The following is an 18,742-nucleotide window of genomic DNA, read 5'->3' as shown; positions in this document are numbered from 1 at the left end:
TTAGTTTCAATTTGAATTACTGAGACAGTAAGTAAGGCTTTACTTCTAAAGCAAATAGTAAAACAATGTTCACAAAGTGCTTTACAGCAGTGGTTCTCAACCAGGGGGTCAGGTCCCACTAGCAGGCCTCAAAGCAAACTTTCAAGGGGCCACAGGATGACTTAAAATAATTTAAAGTAATTATTAATTAAATATATATTAATAAATAGAAATCACAAAATGCATTGTGGCTCATTTATATAAAAAAAAATCATGTGGTGTTTTCATAAATACAGCAGAAATAATAATAATCATCTTTATTTATTTGCACTAGTTCAGTTGAATCCAAACCATTTCTAAGGACTATAATCCCCCAGAACACCCTAGCAACCAGGTAGCATGATGCTAACAACCAGTCAGACTCCTTTAGCAACCAGTCAGAATATAAAAGGTTTGAAAAGATGCACTATTTTGTGTTTAGAGGGGACTGGACGCTTGTTTTTTGAGTTCTACCGCCTATTGAGTGAAGCAAAACCGAAAGAAGGCGAGGACCGACCTTTCTTCTGGATGTTTGAGAATGTGGTGGCCATGAGCGTCAATGATAAGAGAGACATCTCACGATTCCTGGAGGTTTGAGATTCATCAGTGGTTGCTGTTGTTAGAGATGGATTAAACTGGTTGATTCTGATTACAGTTTGTTTTTGCGTATCTCTAGTGTAATCCAGTGATGATCGACGCCATTGAGGTATCAGCTGCACACAGAGCACGTTATTTCTGGGGAAACCTGCCAGGAATGAAGAGGTATGTGCCATCCCATCCTCCCCAGTTCCTCTTAAATAATCTCCAGACACCGTCTCTATAAACCTTGTCGACCAGCATCGCAATCAAAATGAAAGCATGATATGTACTTTATGCAAGTTTGAAATGAATCCTCTTTCTTTCAGACCGCTGTGTGCGTCTGGGATGGATAAGTTAGAGCTTCAGGACTGTTTGGAACATGGCCGTGTCGCCAAGGTAAGTTATGTGTAAAGCCAGCAGGCCTCAATTTATTCAGTTCATGACTTTGAGCAGACTGTACCAGGAGAAAAACTTTCAATCGAACTCTGTGTCTTTAGTTTGGTAAGGTACGCACCATCACAACACGATCCAACTCCATCAAACAGGGCAAAGACCAACACTTCCCTGTCATGATGAACGGCAAAGAGGACATCCTGTGGTGCACTGAGCTCGAGAGGTGAGTTCGCAACAACAACAATTGGATTTTTTGATTATACTGTTAAACTTGTGTGCTGATTTCAACATCATTTCGAAAGAAATTTTTCAACAACCAATTAAACTGAATGGTTTTAATAATGTCAGGTAGTGTAATATTAAGTCAAATGTAACATATTCAAATGTTTTTTTCAAGGTACTATTTTTTTTTTTTTTTTTCAAATAATAGATTATTAATTTTCATTCTTTTCCTTGTAACATATGATATTTTACAACTTACCTTGTCATGTCATAAAAATGTAAAAATAATCGACAAATCTACAAACAGTCATGAAGATTATTATTTCATGAAGCGGTTATTTCCTGTTTTAGTTTAGAGTTGGACAAAGGTTTTTAAAGATTATTTTAATATTTGCTGCACTGCTTGAGTAGCCTATTTAATAAAGTTTATTTTCAATGATTTCTTTCATTTAATGATTCGTTTTCATTAATCGTGATAGAATGGAGTTTTTTATCACCCTGATTTTTGACTTCATGCCTTTTAAAAGTCAAAATGAATTTCAAATCCATTAAAAAATTCTGTCTAATAAATAATTGAATTATTCAAGTCCATGTCTATTGAAGTCCATTCATATTCATAAATTAAATTTTTTAGTATTATTACTTGAATTATTAATAGAATAAGAAATATGCGTGATGTAATAGACCAAAAACTCTCTTATTTCCTCCACAGGATTTTTGGCTTTCCTGTCCACTACACTGATGTGTCCAACATGGGTCGTGGTGCCAGGCAGAAGCTACTGGGACGGTCTTGGAGTGTTCCTGTAATCCGGCACCTGTTCGCCCCATTGAAGGACTACTTTGCCTGTGAATAACACATGTAGTCCATGATCACGCAACAGATCCAAAATCACACAACAAACATCGTAAAGTACAAAACCAAATGTCCTCAATAAGGAGCTCTTGGAGACCAGCTAACCTCCACATTTACAAGACGAGCTGAGACGTTGAGCTGACTTGAGGACGTGGGTAGTCTTGACCAAACTAAAGGTAGACGCTGTGTTGTGATACTTAGAGTGTCACGTAGTAAAAACACTTTTAGCTTTTGTACTAGCCATTTTTAAATTGATGTGCCTGTCAAGGTCTTTGAAACTGTCAGGGTTCATCTCGACACATGCAGGTAGATTTTGTCCTTTATTATCATGAGGAAAAAAAAAAACATAACTGTCCTTGTTGCCTTAAAATACATTAGTGACATTTTACAACCAATCTGGCAAAGGAATGTACAAATCTAGCATTTTTATTATGTAAAAGAATCAATGTACTTGCATGTGACGCATTTCCATGGTATTGTTGGTGCGAGAAAAATACTTGAAATCTAGCAATGCAAACGTACAAACACCAAGCTGTGAGCCCTTAGAAAATGCATTTCAAAAGATGAAAGCGTGAAAAGAGTTGATGCCCTGTTCATGTTTCAAACAGCCTACATTCCATCTGTAACATTGCACAATTACAGTATAACCAGAAGGTGTTTATTAGCAGAACTCGAGGGCATTAGCCTGCTAAACATTACACGATTGTTTTCTTGGCAAGTAATTAGTGTCAAATAATTACTCAAGATAGAGGTCAGTGTACTGTATTTTAACCTTGAAATTAATGTTTACAAACTTTAACACATTTCAACATGTTTTTTTTTTTTTTAAAGCTTTCTTATTATACCTTGAATTTTGTTTTAGATTGCCCTCTACGAAGAGGGACTGGCGTAGATGTAACATGTTAGCTCTATATGGGTTTCTCTCAGAGAGAGGCTTTCGTTTGTCTTTGAAACTGTTGTTCTTAATACTTGCTGTTGCTGCACACGCATAAGAAACGCATTGTAGCTGAAAAGTGATGCCTCATCTGTCCAAAACACTTAACGTGTGGTGCCTTTTGAAGAGAACAGATACAGCCTGCCACACAGGGGGTTGCGAAGAAACTTTCTGCTTTTGTTTGATAGACCTTTATGCTGTAACACAAGCTGTTTTATACGTCTAGTTGTATGCTTAATGTAAACTACTGTCCAAACTTAAAGCTTGAAGACCATAAAGTAACCTTAATACTTCATAAGACATTGAACAGAATTATCGTTGGATACTGCATGTAAATTACACTCAATTGTCCTGTACACATCTTAAAATTTATGTAAAAACAGTGCAAAGATGTGCTTATTTTCTTAAAGGTTTTTTACTGTAGCGTAAACACAATTGTGATATCATAGCCTTAATATTTTGCTTGGTAGATCTTTAAATTTGATATATAAAGCTGTCTTTTTACTTGTTTATTTGGTAACATGATGAACATGTTTATCTGTACCTTTGAACATTAACAGTGCTTTTATACAGTCAATTTATATTTACTTTATTTTTATACTTTTATTTCCCTTTTAGTTTTTTGTATACATTTTATTTTTCTTTTGGGACTTATGGTATAAAACTCAAACAATAACCAAAAAAAATTTGTTAGTATCCTCTGCAAAACCAATAAAGACAGACTCCAAAGATGTTTGTGCTTGTGTTTTGTGTTCAGTGTCTGCTTTTAATTGTGTTATTATGACTGGGATTCTATTTACTGATTTAAAATTAATATAATCACATTAAAAGGAGCCTTGTAAAACTGATTAAATACACTTTTATCAGATGCATTTGAATGCATCTAAATGCCTTTACATCTTTAAATGTCCAGAGGAAAAAAAAAAAGATTTTGTCCATGCTTTTTAAAACTAAAAGATCTATCACCACCTGCACATCATGGATCATTTTAAAAGGGTGATTAAGTAATTAATTAATGACACTTCTGCCGGCAACAAGCATTACAAAATATTTATATACAACCAAAAACTGACTAGACTGCAGAGATAACTAGTCCATTCTTGGTATTCGATGTCATTTGGACATCACAAAATATAGAAAATATAAAAAAAAAAATATTGATTTTAAAATCCGTTGCATTAAATGTGTAATCATGATGGAGAGATAAAAAAAATGATTTTGGTCAAGTTTAGGCAAATATAAAGAATAAAATAAACAATACAACTGAAGCCCAAAAAATGTCCACCCTGTTAGGGACAAATGAATAGTTTAAAAGACTTGGTTTTGTATGGGCATTGTGGACATTATAGGATATCTTTTAAAAAGCCATGTCCCTTTGTCAATTTAAAAATGAATCAGATAAATTAGCCTACTATACAATGTATTCGGCTTATTGTACATCACTTATTGTACACATAAATAGCTACATCATTTTGCATTTTTTGTTTTCAGGTAGGCTGCAAATGCAGCTACATTCGCTCTAGAATTTTCGGTTGCACTTTATTTTACAGTACGTGTACTAACATGTACTTATAGTGTACTTAGTGTATTTATCTAAAAAAAAAATTATGGTAATACAAGGTAACTACATGGGGTAAGGTTGGGTTTAGGGGTAGGTTCAGGGTTAGTACCTAGTTATTACATAGTTATTGTAATTACTATAATAAGTACATAGTATGTACATGAGGAACAGGACTGTAAAATACAGTGCTACCGAATTTTCATTAACACTGATGTATTCGTTTATTTTCCATCATATTTTGATTAGTAAGGAAAATTAAATAAAATAACGCTTGGTATTTTAATGTGGAATAAGAACATATTTCAGTTTTTTTTCTTATATAATCACTTGTTCTGTTTCTCCTGATTTTTTTCTTTGTGTTTCGCAGTATTAATATGAAAACCACTGGTTGTGTTGCTCTTCTGTTTTATCTCCAAATCTCACTCCACTTTGCTGGTTTTTCCACAGTGCACTTTAAAATGCGCTCCCCCTTTTGACTTCTGATTCCGATCAACGGTGTTCATTGTAATATTTAAATAGAACATTTATCTGTAAAAACGAAGAAAGCCGCTTGAAAAGTCGTTTTCTAATGACGGACAAGTTTTGATTAATGCAATACACGTATGTGTTAATGATAGACCAACATTACGCCAATATACAGGATTATTTAACACGCATATATTGCTGCTGTAAAACTCACTCATTTGATCTTTAGGGATTATTCTGATATTAATAACCTACTCTTAAACCGTTAATTTGCTTTTGATTTTTGAGGAATGCGGAGAAAAACGTCACCTCATTGTGCAGTATTTTTAAACAAATATCTGTCTGATAAATATTACTGAACTCCTTTGTTTTGGCACTCGCTGGCCGTTTAGTCTGGTGCAATGCATCATGGGGCTTTTAGGTAGATAACAAGTATACAAAATGCGTAATTGTAAAATGATTTGAGCTACAACCCATATTTATTATTAAAATAAATATCAGTTTGCAATATCAAGCAGCATAATGAGCTGTTTTGTACAGCTAAAAATAACTGGAATCGACTGACACCGAATGCCCAGACAGTAAAAGAAATGCCTCGCACATTCCAGTTACAAATGGCCTTGTTCTTAAGGTTAAAAATAAGGTTGGGAGATACTGTTGTCAAATTAGCTTGGTCCGTTAAGGTTTGCCTCTTCAAAGAGCATTATGTTATGTTTAGGTCAACCTTAAAGTCACCTTTTGATAAGCATTAAAAAAATTTCGAAAGCTGCGTAAATGTCCAATAGCATGCATCACTTCCGGTTCATAATTTCTAGCCGCCATTACAAAAATAAAAATAAAAAACGTATATTCTTTTACCGTCTATGATAATATTTATTTCACGGTATATGATAATATTGCGGTCTAACGTTACAGTTTTCAATGCACTGTTGTACCGTGTTTGCAAAAACAGTAGACCAGCTTAGCACTATATTTTTTAGGTTGCAACAATTCTATCGTAATACGTAATTCAAACATATATCTACCTGCTTAGGCTTACGTTTTAACCTTTTATGTATAAATACATAAAGAGTAGTTGCATGCTATATAACTATATAAGATATTTTATTCGTATGCTAAATTCGAAATAGACTTTCTACTACTAGTGCTATATAAACAAATATATAACATTAGTAGCGTGTTATTCCGATGTCAGGCTATTTTTCGTTCCCTTTCGCTTTTTTTGAACAGTTTTTCAGCGGTTAAAGAGTGATTAGACGCGGGTTGTTAAAAGCATTTCATTGGTTCGACTGAGTGAAGGACACGCCCACTGAACACGGATCTCCTGAGAGAGACACTCGGCGTGTGATTTTGTGAGCATCGTTCGCAACGACACAAAGGAAGCGGGGGGATTGAAGTGTTGGGAAAACGCATATGATACTCAAACTTTTTTTCGAGATATCTTAGTATATTTTTTCAGACTACTATAACGGAAAATTACGTTTCGGTTGTGAATGACTCGTTTCTTAGCGATTCGGCTGAGTAACGTAAATTGAAGACTCGACTTATACGCAAAAGACACGCACTGATCGCCATCTCCTGGAGTAACGATGCAATTTACATAAATCCGTGAATGAATCTTCTTGCGATTCAAAAGATTCGAGTCACTGGGATGAATCACATTTCCCACTGTTGACCTAAAGTGTTTCCACGTTGCGAAACAGCAGAACGCGTTTGTATTCAAACGCGATCGACTCTACTAAATTACGCCAAACCGAACAATCTGATGATCCATTGAATTCGTGGCATCGCCCGAGGGAGGTCCGATTACCGATTAAAACACCGACCGGGACAGAGTGCTGGTAAGTAACGTTAGTATTAAATGTAATGTATTGTACTCTCTGGCCATCCGAGTAGCTGGTGGCAGTCTATGGCGAGTTAAATGCGGAAACGTAAAGACGGTTATGGATGTTTGTGTTGTATATTTTAAAATCGTTTGCAGTTATTAGCCTGTAACGTTAGTTGCTTCACTTGATAGATTTTTTAAAGAACAAAAACAAGGCTTCAGTAGGACATACACATGTACCCAAGTGCTTAGTTAAGTTTTTATATAGCGTTAGGTAAAAAAGGTTGTAAGCGTAATTCAAGTTTTTTTTTTTTTTTTTTTTAGAAAACGTTTATCACGTTACATTTGCAAATACATTTTTTGTGGCTCACACAATAAACACAAATTTATATATTACACAATAAAAATGTCACTATATATCTCGTATAATAAATATATTGTTCTTAAGATTATACTTAAAACTTATTTCTAATTGCATTAATGCAGTGTTTGAACGTGCAAAATGATAAATAAACAATTGTTTACATACAGCAGAACTTTTTATCACCGAACAGTAACATGTTTGTTAGGACTTGATTTTCCGCCTCTTTGTTTCCCATGCAGTCAGTGTCCCAGCGTGCAGTGTGGAGGAATGGCTGCTGGGAGGCCGCTCACGCTTCATTGGCCCCTGCAGCTGTTTCCTCCCTGTAAGATTTCGCGGGAAATGAGGGGGGGGGGGGCGTCTGCGTGCGCATGCACGGATATGTTCTATAAGTGATTCTGAGAGTTCTTATCTTCCAAAAAGTCATTTAACTTTAGATTTAACAAGTCGTCTTCATTTGGGGGGGTTTTCTGTGAAGGAGAAAACATGTTTTGTCTGTGCTTTATCATTTTTTTTTTTCATGGTTTGAATGGACAAAAACATATTTTAGCATATAGTGGTCTGCGGGTGCATTAAAATGTTACTTATTACTATGTGGACCGAAAAGTTATATTAATGATGTAGAAGTTATTGCGTATGTAATCCTGTCTCTATGTGTGTATCGTTGTTAGGGGTACTTATCTGTAAACAATTATATTGTCAGACTTCAGTGTCTTCACAGGTTTTCAGAGTATGATGTCTCCACAGGTTATGAAAAAATGGTGGTGAAAGTGAAGATCGGAGATGAGAAACACAATCTCAGTGAGCTGCTGGACTGGCTCAATGACTTACTGCAAGTCACTTTCAGCCAAGTGGAGTACACCTGCTCAGGTATTTTTGTTACCAGGTTAATTAAAAATGGTGAATGTTAGATATTGTTCGCTAACACTTTTAATGGCGTGTTTTTCCAGGTGCCGCCTTCTGTCAGTTGATGGAGATCATTCACCCTGGATCTGTTGAAATAAATAAAGTGAAGTTCACAGCCAATGAGAATGCAGACATCTTGGATAATTACAATCTGCTACAGGACTCTTTCAACAAGGCACAAATCAATAAAGTGAGCAATTACATAACAAAATTAAGTTGAAAATGCTTGAAGCAATTAAATTAAAATTCAGATTATGTGGGTAAATGAATGCATCATATAAAATGTGTTTTATTTATATTGCTATGCAGCAATCAACATGCAATATTGTTAACAGTTTTTTCCCCCTCTCTTTTTATAGGATCTAGAGCTGAAATTTTTGGTGAATGGAGACACCCTGAAAATATTAGATTTGCTTTCATGGTTTAAAGATCTTTATGATCACAAAGTTGCACAGCAGAATTATGACACTCAGGAGGGCTTTGTTGAACGGGAAGTGGTGTCATTGAGATCAAGAAGAGAATTTGAAATCTGTATGTGTTTACACTTTTAGTTTTTATTATTGATATTGTGATTTTTATGTATTTTTATGATTCCCCCTTCTTTTTATTGATAGCTAAGAAGGAAGAACAATCTTCAAGACTCTACAGTCCTGAACAGACTAACTATCTAAACCAGAAAATGCAAAATTTTAAGAAGGGATCACATGAGTCTTTCTTTCAAAATCCGGCCACAGTGTCGTTCATCAGAAAGTATGGCTCATCTACTTCACCTGATGCTGTGTCAAACTTTGCCAGTAGCAAGGATAGTCTAGTATTAAGCCAGAAACATCAGGAAGACATTACAGCCACCTTCATTCAGACTCCATACTGCCTTTATTTATTCCATGGAGTGGAGCTAGAGGACAAGAACAAGGCCATTGTGCTACTGTTGGGCTTTTTTGACAAAGCTACTGGGGAAAACAAATTCAGACTGCTTGATGTTCTTCATCCAGAGGAAGAGACTGCTGATGCCATCTGTACCTGCGTTGTGGAGATGCTGAATAAGTTTAGAATACCTCTAATGAACATGGCAATATTTTATTCAAATTTCCCAGATCATGAAGATCTTCTCTCAGGTCTGAAGTTGCTGAAACCTGAGATCGTTTCTTTATGTGGACTTACAGACATGGCAGGACGAGTGTGTCACAGCGGTGTTGAGAAAATGGAGATTTCTGGCCAGATTGTGAATCTCATCACAGAGATCTACAAGCACTTTCCATCTTTTCCAGATTCTCTACAAACTTTGCTTGAAGATGTTGATTGTTCAGACTTCGCTAATATCCTGACGTCCCAATGCTCTCTCTTCTGGAGAATCATCCAGAAAATGACTTTAGCTTGGTCAGACCTTGAGAAATACTTTGGATCTCTGGATGCAGATGAAAAATTGATCTGTCGTCATCTTAGTGATCCCAAAATAAGACTCAACGTCCTGTTTCTTAGCCACGCTTTGCAACCGCTTTGTGATTTTCAGGAGAATATTGACCGAGGTGTCAGCGTGACACAGCTCCTCCAAGATGCTTCTCAATTAGTGAGATTCTACACAGATAGTTTCCTCAGACAAAAAACAGCTGAACTTTTCCATAGGAGAGGAAAGACCTCACTTATACAGGAAACAGTGGGACATTTACCTAGAGGAGAGGTTGAAGTTGGCAAACAGGCTGCTGACTTTCTCCTGCAACGCTCTGAAGAGTTAACAGACTACTTGGACACATTCCACAGTTCCATCATCTCCTTCTACACGACTGTGACTGTTAATATTGTTGAAAGTTTACCCTTCCCAGATGCCACTATGAGAGACTTGTCATTAGTGTTGTGTCCAGGGAAAAAGCTTGAAGTGACGGGCAAAACAGTCCAAGATTTAGGTGTCTGTTTTGGGGTTTGCTCAAGCCCGGAGAATGTCAGCATACTCCCAGATGAGTTTTTGGAGTATCAGTTCCTTGATGGAGGTGACACACACCCAGCCGACCAGTCAATGGAGGAGTACTGGAAGACTGAGCTGAGGATTATGGGAAGGACATCTAGTTTTGGGAAATTAATTGTTAGCTTGTTGGCATTGCCCAGAACATTGAAAAAAGAGATCATTTTTGAACAGGTGAGTCACTAAAGAAAACCAAAATTTCATGTATCTGTGACAATATATAATTTCTGTCAACCGTCTAAGCATCCTAACATGACAGAAGTTGAAACAAGCAAACATCTAAAGGTTTGGTTTGTATTTGTGTGTGGTTGTCTGTTTACCAGATGTTTCAACAAACTGACTATCTCAAGGAGATAAAAATGAACTTTGAGGAGAAGGACATGGCTGAGGATGATGTTACAGACAGCAGCTCTTATAAGAGTGCTCCATCACATCTCAGCCCAGAGACTCAAGGGAGCATCGCATCTGGTAATGAGAAATACATATACTCCATAAGGTGCATGACGTATTGAGGATCCGATCTGTATTTAGCCTACTTTGCATCATGAATGCATTTGCATTTCAGATATCATTGACTTAACGGAAATGGATGATATGGTGCCAATAGTCGTGGAGGACATTGCATCAATGGAAGTGGATGATATTGTGGCAATCTCTTCTGATTCCGACTCCGAAAGCCAAAATACCACAGGTTTCAGACCCTGTTCAGATATAACAACTATTGGTATTTTCTTTTACAATTAAGCATTGTAAACATTGAGACCGGTCTAAATTTAATTTACTTTGCCGTTCTTTTTGCCAGGGGATCATCCATTTGTCTCTGTAATCTTGGATGATGATGATGAGGATGACGAAATCACTGATGATGATGACGATTACAACTGTGTTGCTGATGATGTCACATGGGATTATGCGGTAAATGTCTGCTCATTGGTTCAGTTCTGCTTTGGATATCTTAAAAAGAAAATACATTGTCTCCAAGAAACAATAAGAAATAAAAATAACTTTCTATGATACTTCTGTGCTCGTAATCAATGGTGAAGTGTGAAACTTATGTGATTTTAACAATTTATTTATAGATGCAACAGGATTAAAGGTATTTTAATATTAGAAAATGTAGAGCAAGTCTAGACTCTCCATCCGATGTAGAGCAAGTCAAGACTCTCCATCCAATGAGTGCTATGTTTCTCTTTTTAGGATGGATACACAGTGGGTGAAATGGTTTGGGGACCAATTGAGGGTTTTGGTTTTTGGCCTGGACTGGTTCAAAGCTGGACCAGCAAGAAGCCTTGTGGTTCCATGCGTAAAGTGGTTTTCTTTGTGAACAAGATGCAATCAGAGGTACAAAAATGACTATGCACAGCTTTGGGTATTATTTCACTTAAATATGTGTATATAACAAATGGTCTATTGCAGGTCCAAGCAGAAGACCTCCTGCCCTTCTTTTCATTTTCCAAGTGCTTCTGTTCGAATTCCTTCGCTACAGTAATGGTGTATAAAGATGCAATTTTCAGTTCTCTGCAGGTAAGAAAAAAAATAGTTATTAGTGCTCTATAGTCCATGTACTAGCATGCATTTTGAAATTAACTCTGATATTACAGCTTGGAAAAACTGTTTTGGAAATCTAAGCCCAATTTCTAAATGTTAATTTGGAAAAATAGACCCTTGAAATATTAGTACAGAAACATCTTTGCTTCATGTGTCTCTAGGTGGCTTCCAGACGCAGTAGAATGTTTTTTTCTCCTGAGACGGACTCTAAGGATGAACTGCTTCGAGTCATGTTGGACTGGGCTTTTGGAGGCTTTGAACCATTGGGTCCAGATGGACTTCAACCTCGATCAGAATCCAATAGTAAGTAGCAAGCATCGGAGGATGCTCTTTGACTTAAGTGCTATATTCAAATGTATAGTATGTAGGATTGTATGCTGTATTCATTTACTATATATATATATATATATATATAATTTTTCTTCTTTAGACAGGATTCATATGCCTCGATCTGTGAATAGGAACATGGGAGACCACAAAGACCCTACAACAAAGTTATTTAAATTAAATGTGTCTCTCAGCAAGCTCCCTGAATCCCTGGACCTGGAAAATGGCTCGATAGACCTTGGGACAACAGAAGTTTATGGGAAACGCATGTATTCAAAATGGAATCAGAGACCCTTACAGACTGTGAAGACCCGCAGAAAGCAAAAATACACACAGCGGAATAAGCAACAAAATATTACCCCAAACGTACATATTGAATCCAGACAGAACAGCCAAAAAAGACGTATGTATACAATTTATTTTTATTTTTGCTGTTAAAATTGGGATTGCAAAGCAAGAAAAAATCTGGTATTTATTTACATTTTTGACAGATAAAATGGTGCACGAATATCTGGAAAACAAGAGAAACATTGAAGGTGAGAAACCTTTTCATAAACATTGCAGTAACTGAAACTTGGGATCAATAGGGATGTTCATTACGGTTATTTTTCCTAACTAATAAACCAACGCTCGTTAACTGATTATTAACCATTAAATTAGAGTTTAATTAAATTAGAATTGTCTGTGACCTGTTAAAAATACTAACATTTGTTAACCATTCAGAACATGAGGACTCACATGGTCTATATATCCCATCATGCACCTGCAGCACTTTTGTGAGTGTGGAAAAACATAAGAAAGCTAGGCTATATATAGCAAATAAAAAGGCCTATATGAGAAATATATTTTTACTTGAATAATAAATTATGAAAATGAACAAAACGCAGAGTTTCGGTTCATTTTTGTGATGCGCAAAAGAAAATGGACGGCAGAAAGCGCATTCCTATTTTTCTTTAGGCTTATTTTATGCACAAAGATTTGTTTTTATTGTGAATGTACACAAATAAGGGCAAACTGCTTACAATTCTGATTATCTTTATGACTAAAAGAAGTCGCTTCCACTGTTAGAAGGAAAAACTCAAGTGATTGCTGTCGTTGCATGCACACACAGTTAAGCTGTGCCACAGTGACAATGCAGCCAGTTCATTATGAAAATAAAATACAGTCAGTCAAACATGTGGAGAAAGAAAAAACACACTGCTCAGTCTAAATATCTGTGCCGTTAAATGTTATCACCGTACAGATGTTATGTTATGCAAAACATTTGTTTTACATGGATATTGGATCTCGAGTGAAGTAGACTATAATAAGTAATAATTTGGTATTCAAATACATTGCAAATACAGAAACAATTGATCTTGTGTTGAATGAGAGACCCAACGCTGGTTTTGCTTTCGTTTTAACCTAAATGAATTAGTTTTGGCTTGTCGTTTTTTGCTACAATTTCTTATAGGCTATTTTTTAGTCTTGTTCTTCTTTCTTCTGTTAATTGAAAAGACTTGTTGTGGAGTGAGGGGAACTAAAATAGCAAAGCTATGTTTACAGTTTATTATAATGTTTGTAAACATTTCGTGTCGGCATTAGGCCTATTTCTGAATGAAATAATAAAATGCGACTTATGTTTTTTTTTTTTTTCTAAAAATGAAAACATGTATAGGCATGTAGCGTAGCCTTATTTTAACAATGCAGCAAACCTTTTTAACCCTCTCAAGGCAGGCGTTGCAGATTTGCAACAGTTAAAAACTAACTACCTTATTACTCCAGATACATATTTTATGTATCTGGAGTACTAAAAACTTGGTACTAGAACCAGAGACAAAGGACTTTGCTAAAACTTAATTTGAGCCTGAGAGGGTTAAATATTTTGATGAATTACTGAAAATAAATAAATCATATTTTAAACCATTTAACTGATTGTATTAATCAGTCCAAATTCTTAATGTTTGCTTAACGGTTAACCGGTTAAAATGAACATCCCTAGTTGATAATGAGTGAAGTTAATCCTAACTTTATTTCTCCTCCTTCTCAGAGTTCTGCTTATCATGTGGGAGTACACCTGTCGAAATCATCCACCCACTCTTTGAAGGAAGGCTGTGTTCAAACTGCAAGGTACTAAAAATAGTTACACAGCTGTAGTTCTCTCCTCACATGGGTTTAGCTATATCAGCAAAATACTAATTATACTAAAACACTATTACTAAATATTGCATAAAATCATGTGTACAGTCATACAGTACAATGTAGTCCTTCAGTGATGTGTCTGTTTGTCACATGTAGTATAATTTCACGGAGACGCTGTACAGATATGATGAAGATGGCTATCAGTCGTACTGCACCGTTTGCTGTTCAGGCATGGAGGTCATTCTGTGCGGCCATTACAGCTGTTGTCGGTGAGTGTTTATGATATGGTGATACAAGGTCATGAGTTTGATTCCCAGATAAAGAAAAATCTGCTAAAATGTGCAGCTTGAACGCAATGTAAGTTTAGTATTTTAACTGACTTATGAACCCCACTCTGTATAGTTAAATTCAGTTGTCTTTACTTCTCTAGATCCTACTGTGTGGACTGTCTGGATATCCTCGTGGGTGAAGGGACGTTTAACCAGCTGAAGAATGTGGACCCATGGACCTGTTACCTGTGTGCACCTGAGAGCAGCTCTGGAGCTTTGAAGCCCAGGCATGACTGGAGCATCCGAGTGCAGGAATTCTTTGCTAACAACAGCGCCATGGAGTTTGTTAGTCATATTCTACAAATATTGGATAATATTCCTGATTTGAATTTGTATTGGTTCCAACAATGACATTTGTCCTCCTCAGGAGCCCCACCGTGTTTACCCATCAATCCCTGCTAACCAGCGACGTCCAATCAGAGTCCTTTCCTTATTTGACGGGATTGCCACAGGTAAAACTTGTCAAATTACTCAACCACTTGTACTGTAATAAACACTTCTTATAGTCTGTTCTTCTACTGGTTATGTGGCATATTTACATACATTTTTAATGTTTCAGGATACCTTGTTCTGAGGGATCTTGGCTTTAAAGTGGAAAAATATGTGGCCTCAGAAGTTGATGAAGAATCCATCACCATTTCTATGGTTAACCATGAAGGAAAAATCACTCCTGTTGACGATGTTAAGAACATTACGAAAAAGCATGTATGGTTACAAAATGATTTATCATCTTAATTTTTTTTTCATGTCTTTAAAAGTTTTAGTTTACCCCAGAATTTAAATTCTATCATTTACTCACCCTCATTTCATTCCAAAACCACAAGACATTTGGTAATAAAATATTTTTTATGAAATCTGAGAGATTACTGTTCCTCCTCTGACAGTCTCTTCACCCAAAATTCTGATGCTTCAAGATGTTAGTAAAGAGATCAAAACTAATCCAGAGAGAAGATCGCTTTATATGATGAACAGAATTTAGTTTTGGCTTTTATTCACATATAAGCATTGCTCAGTGAATGTAAACAGAAGCTCAACTATTCCTGCTTGACTAGTGAGACCAAACCTCATTGGTTCTTGTGAAAGTTCAAACATGTTGACATGACCCACATGAAAGAACCTTGTTTGATTTGAATGCTGTAAATATTCATATGGTTTTATTTTTTTTATCTGTTTGTGACGGTTTGGAAGCATCAGAGTCGGGTGAACAGACTTTAGAGGGACAGTAATCTCTTAGATTTGATTAGAATGTTTTAAATGTTAAAAATCTCTATTCTCCTTTAGATTTAATTAAACATTTAAAGAAGATTCCTCAGCAGTCTGCCCATTGAATTTATTCTCTTTCATTGTTCAGATTGACAAATGGGGCCCGTTTGATCTTCTCATTGGAGGAAGTCCTTGTAATGACTTGTCCATAGTCAATCCTGCTCGGAAAGGCTTGTATGGTAAGTCAAGATTTAAAGTTTTGTTAAACCTGCCACTGCTGAGCAGGCCTGGTGCTTGGTCTCATGTCAAAACAGGTAACAGTTTGCATCATTCATTGCATCTGAGATCCTCTTTACTCTCTGCAGAAGGCACAGGGCGGCTCTTTTTTGAATTTTATCGGCTTCTGAATGTTATGAAACCGAAGGAAGATGATCCACAACCGTTCTTCTGGCTGTTTGAGAACGTGGTGTTCATGCAAACCCATGTTAAAGCTGACATTTGCCGCTTTCTGGAAGTAAGTTCTCTTTGTTGGATAATTGAATAAATACTCAAAGCAGTTTATTGTAAATTTAAAAAGCTTGAATCATAGCCTCACATTTTATTGGGGTCATGAACTGCCTTTTGTTTTTATTTTGTACTGTTCTCTCAGATCCACTTATGTTATCGAGATTTTTACATTAAAATTAAATTTAGAACGTTCTGTTTGAATATGTGTGCCAGATTATAGGCTCAGAAGTAAACACCCATTGCTATGATTGGCCAACAGATGTGTGTGTTTAATAGCATGCATTCATTCCTCACTGATAGATGCTGCTGTGATTTAGGTCAAAAGTGCATAAATAATACATATCGAACAATATGTTTAACAGAAAAAGCAATAATGACCACTTAATGATAACAGTTAGTTACTCAGACTTGTGTTGTGACATTACTGACTAGGGATCCAAAAAAGTCGGCACAGCATCCTCTTTTAGTTTCAATCTTATTGAAAATCCTGCTTTGAATTGTCTTGTTTGAAAATGAATCTGCTGTAAAATGAAGTGAACAAAAGACGTGGTCTGGATCTTCATTAAAAATATTGTTAATTCACTCTTGTCTAATGTTGACATCAGAAGGATGTAGTAAGTTGGTGTCGTCTTTGTTGTTGTTTTTAGTGTAACCCCGTGCTTGTTGATGCTGTGAAAGTGAGTCCAGCTAACAGAGCAAGATACTTCTGGGGGAACATACCTGGCATGAACAGGTGCGTCAGTTATATTCATATAAATAACACACCCACTTTTTTTTTTTTTACCTGGAAAATACACTGAACTATGTAAACTAAAGTAAATAAATATATTATACATCATCCATTTTATTCTGTTTTGACCAGACCAATCAGAGCATCTCAGAATGATAAACTCACTCTTCAGGAATGTCTGGAGCCTGGCCGCACTGCAAAGGTTTGTCATGAACTACTAACCAAAGATAGGCAGTATATAGTTATTGTAATGATATCACTAGTGGTGAGTTTTTAAACCGTTGAGTACTGTTTTGCAGTATGAAAAAGTTCGCACTATCACCACACGGACAAACTCACTGAAGCAGGGAAACAATGATGCCCATTTCCCCATCACCATGAATGGAAAAGATGACAATATATGGATCACAGAATTGGAGAAGTAAGTTTTAGTTCAACACTGTTATTAAAAATCAAAATACAAATATGTATTTTATGCTGATTTTGACACTTTCACAGAATATTTGGATTTCCGAAGCATTACACAGATGTGAAAAATATGGGGCGTAATCAGAGGCAAAGAGTGCTTGGAAAGTCCTGGAGCGTCCCTGTCATAAGACATCTTCTAGCACCTCTGAAGGACTACTTTGCTTGTGATGAGGTCCCCTTGAAATGAACTGACATTGATGATTTTAATCTTTTTCTGTCCATGTGAAAAGGGACCCAGGGACATGAGAATTGGTTGCTTTTAATTGTTTTACCTTTTTTTTTTATTACTAAAATGATATGACTAACTGAAGAATAGTAAAAAAAAATGGATGCTGGGAAACTGAGGATTGATTCCATTTTATTCAATGTTACTCCAAATCATGTCACTTTTTTTAAATGTTATTTTCTCAGGTTGCAATCATGTTTAGCTACAAATGGAGTAAAGGATTTCATGTGGCTTTGAGCGAAATGAATAAACATGATAAGCAAAATGTATATATGTGTGCAGTGAATTACCAAGATCACTTATTATCTGTCTATCTATCCATCTTCTTTTAGTTTTCTGGTGGTCACAGACCAACGTTAAGGTGCAAACTGCCACCTACTGTATTGTAACATCATGACTTCATTGTGATCTTAAATTCCTCTAACTAAACCACTTTCTTGAAAAAAAAAAATCATTATTGCCCTTGTAACTTAATTCTGATAATTTTCTATTCCTAAAAGGCCTCTATTGTCCCATTCCCTTTCAACGTTTATAATGCATCGTTTTTCTCTTCTCTGAATTACCTGCATTTAATTAATATGTGCTCTACATTTTCTTTGCAATTACAAATCTCACATTTATCTGTTTATTTTATTCATAAGAAATAATGTATTTTTAAGTATTGTATGTTCTAACCGTACGTGGTCTTGTATGTATGATTAGAAAATTTTCTTCAATTTTTCCAAGTTTTTTTATTTTTGCTAATTTATCAGCTTCACCTACAATACCTATGTGTGCTGGTGTCCAACAAAATTGAATATCTACTCGCAGTCTTTCCAAATTTAACACTGCTGTATATATTTCTATTAAAATGTCATCTCTGGTTGATTTACTAGTAATAATGCTCAGTGCTGCTGCTGAGTCTGAATAGAACACCACTCTGTAAGGGTCGACTTCCTCCACAGTCCAACCATTGTAAACACAGATTTATTGCAACTAATTCAGCTGTGTATATATAGTTACATTTTTTACGTTTACATTATTTTTCTTTTACTGTATTGTATTTTGAAATCTGGAATACTCACACCCGCGTGCGCATTACTTAGAACTTTAGAACCGGATAAGTATTTCTTCTATTGTGTTTAATGGCGGTTGGCAAACCAGCTTAAGGTGCATTTCCGCCCCCTACTGGGAAAATGCGATATTACTATATTACTATAATAAACTAAA

The 18,742-nt window shown here is 35.9% G+C and overlaps 2 protein-coding genes across 4 annotated transcripts in view; both read left to right on the top strand.

Annotated features, from left to right (window-relative positions):
• Positions 1-3,730, top strand: part of LOC113041160 (DNA (cytosine-5)-methyltransferase 3B-like) — a 40,529-nt gene extending 36,799 nt beyond the window's left edge. For all 3 annotated transcript variants that reach the window (XM_026199536.1, XM_026199537.1, XM_026199535.1), the window contains exons 18-22: positions 461-609; positions 695-780; positions 924-993; positions 1,095-1,213; positions 1,925-3,730. In XM_026199536.1, coding sequence (XP_026055321.1) covers positions 461-609; positions 695-780; positions 924-993; positions 1,095-1,213; positions 1,925-2,066 — 566 coding nt within the window. In that variant the 3' untranslated portion in view covers positions 2,067-3,730. The remainder of the gene's footprint in view (positions 1-460; positions 610-694; positions 781-923; positions 994-1,094; positions 1,214-1,924) is intronic.
• Positions 3,731-6,342: 2,612 nt separating this feature from the next.
• On the top strand, positions 6,343-17,802 carry LOC113041158 (uncharacterized). The gene is made up of 25 exons (XM_026199533.1): positions 6,343-6,866; positions 7,454-7,536; positions 7,959-8,081; positions 8,162-8,307; positions 8,477-8,648; positions 8,732-10,248; positions 10,398-10,542; positions 10,640-10,765; positions 10,877-10,989; positions 11,272-11,415; positions 11,491-11,598; positions 11,784-11,925; positions 12,053-12,352; positions 12,441-12,485; positions 13,979-14,058; positions 14,227-14,339; positions 14,501-14,684; positions 14,767-14,851; positions 14,959-15,104; positions 15,751-15,841; positions 15,968-16,116; positions 16,757-16,842; positions 16,972-17,041; positions 17,139-17,260; positions 17,338-17,802. The coding sequence occupies exons 2-25, from the start codon at positions 7,482-7,484 to the stop codon at positions 17,492-17,494; spliced, it is 4,419 nt and encodes a 1,472-aa protein (XP_026055318.1). The 5' UTR covers positions 6,343-6,866; positions 7,454-7,481; the 3' UTR covers positions 17,495-17,802.
• The last annotated feature ends 940 nt before the right edge of the window (positions 17,803-18,742 follow it).

Source organism: Carassius auratus, chromosome 23 (genome assembly GCF_003368295.1).
Source record: "Carassius auratus strain Wakin chromosome 23, ASM336829v1, whole genome shotgun sequence".
In the NCBI taxonomy this organism is placed as follows: domain Eukaryota; kingdom Metazoa; phylum Chordata; class Actinopteri; order Cypriniformes; family Cyprinidae; genus Carassius; species Carassius auratus.
Note: the sequence above shows the minus strand (reverse complement) of the source record. Positions and strands in the feature narration are given on the sequence as shown.

Coding starts and splice junctions, on each gene's coding strand:
- LOC113041158 (XM_026199533.1), top strand. CDS start 7,482: ATGGCTGCTGGGAGGCCGCTCACGCTTCATTGGCCCCTGCAGCTGTTT. Junction 12,486..13,978: donor AAACAAGAGAAACATTGAAG/GTGAGAAACCTT, acceptor CCTCCTTCTCAG/AGTTCTGCTTATCATGTGGG. Junction 14,340..14,500: donor GGCCATTACAGCTGTTGTCG/GTGAGTGTTTAT, acceptor TTACTTCTCTAG/ATCCTACTGTGTGGACTGTC.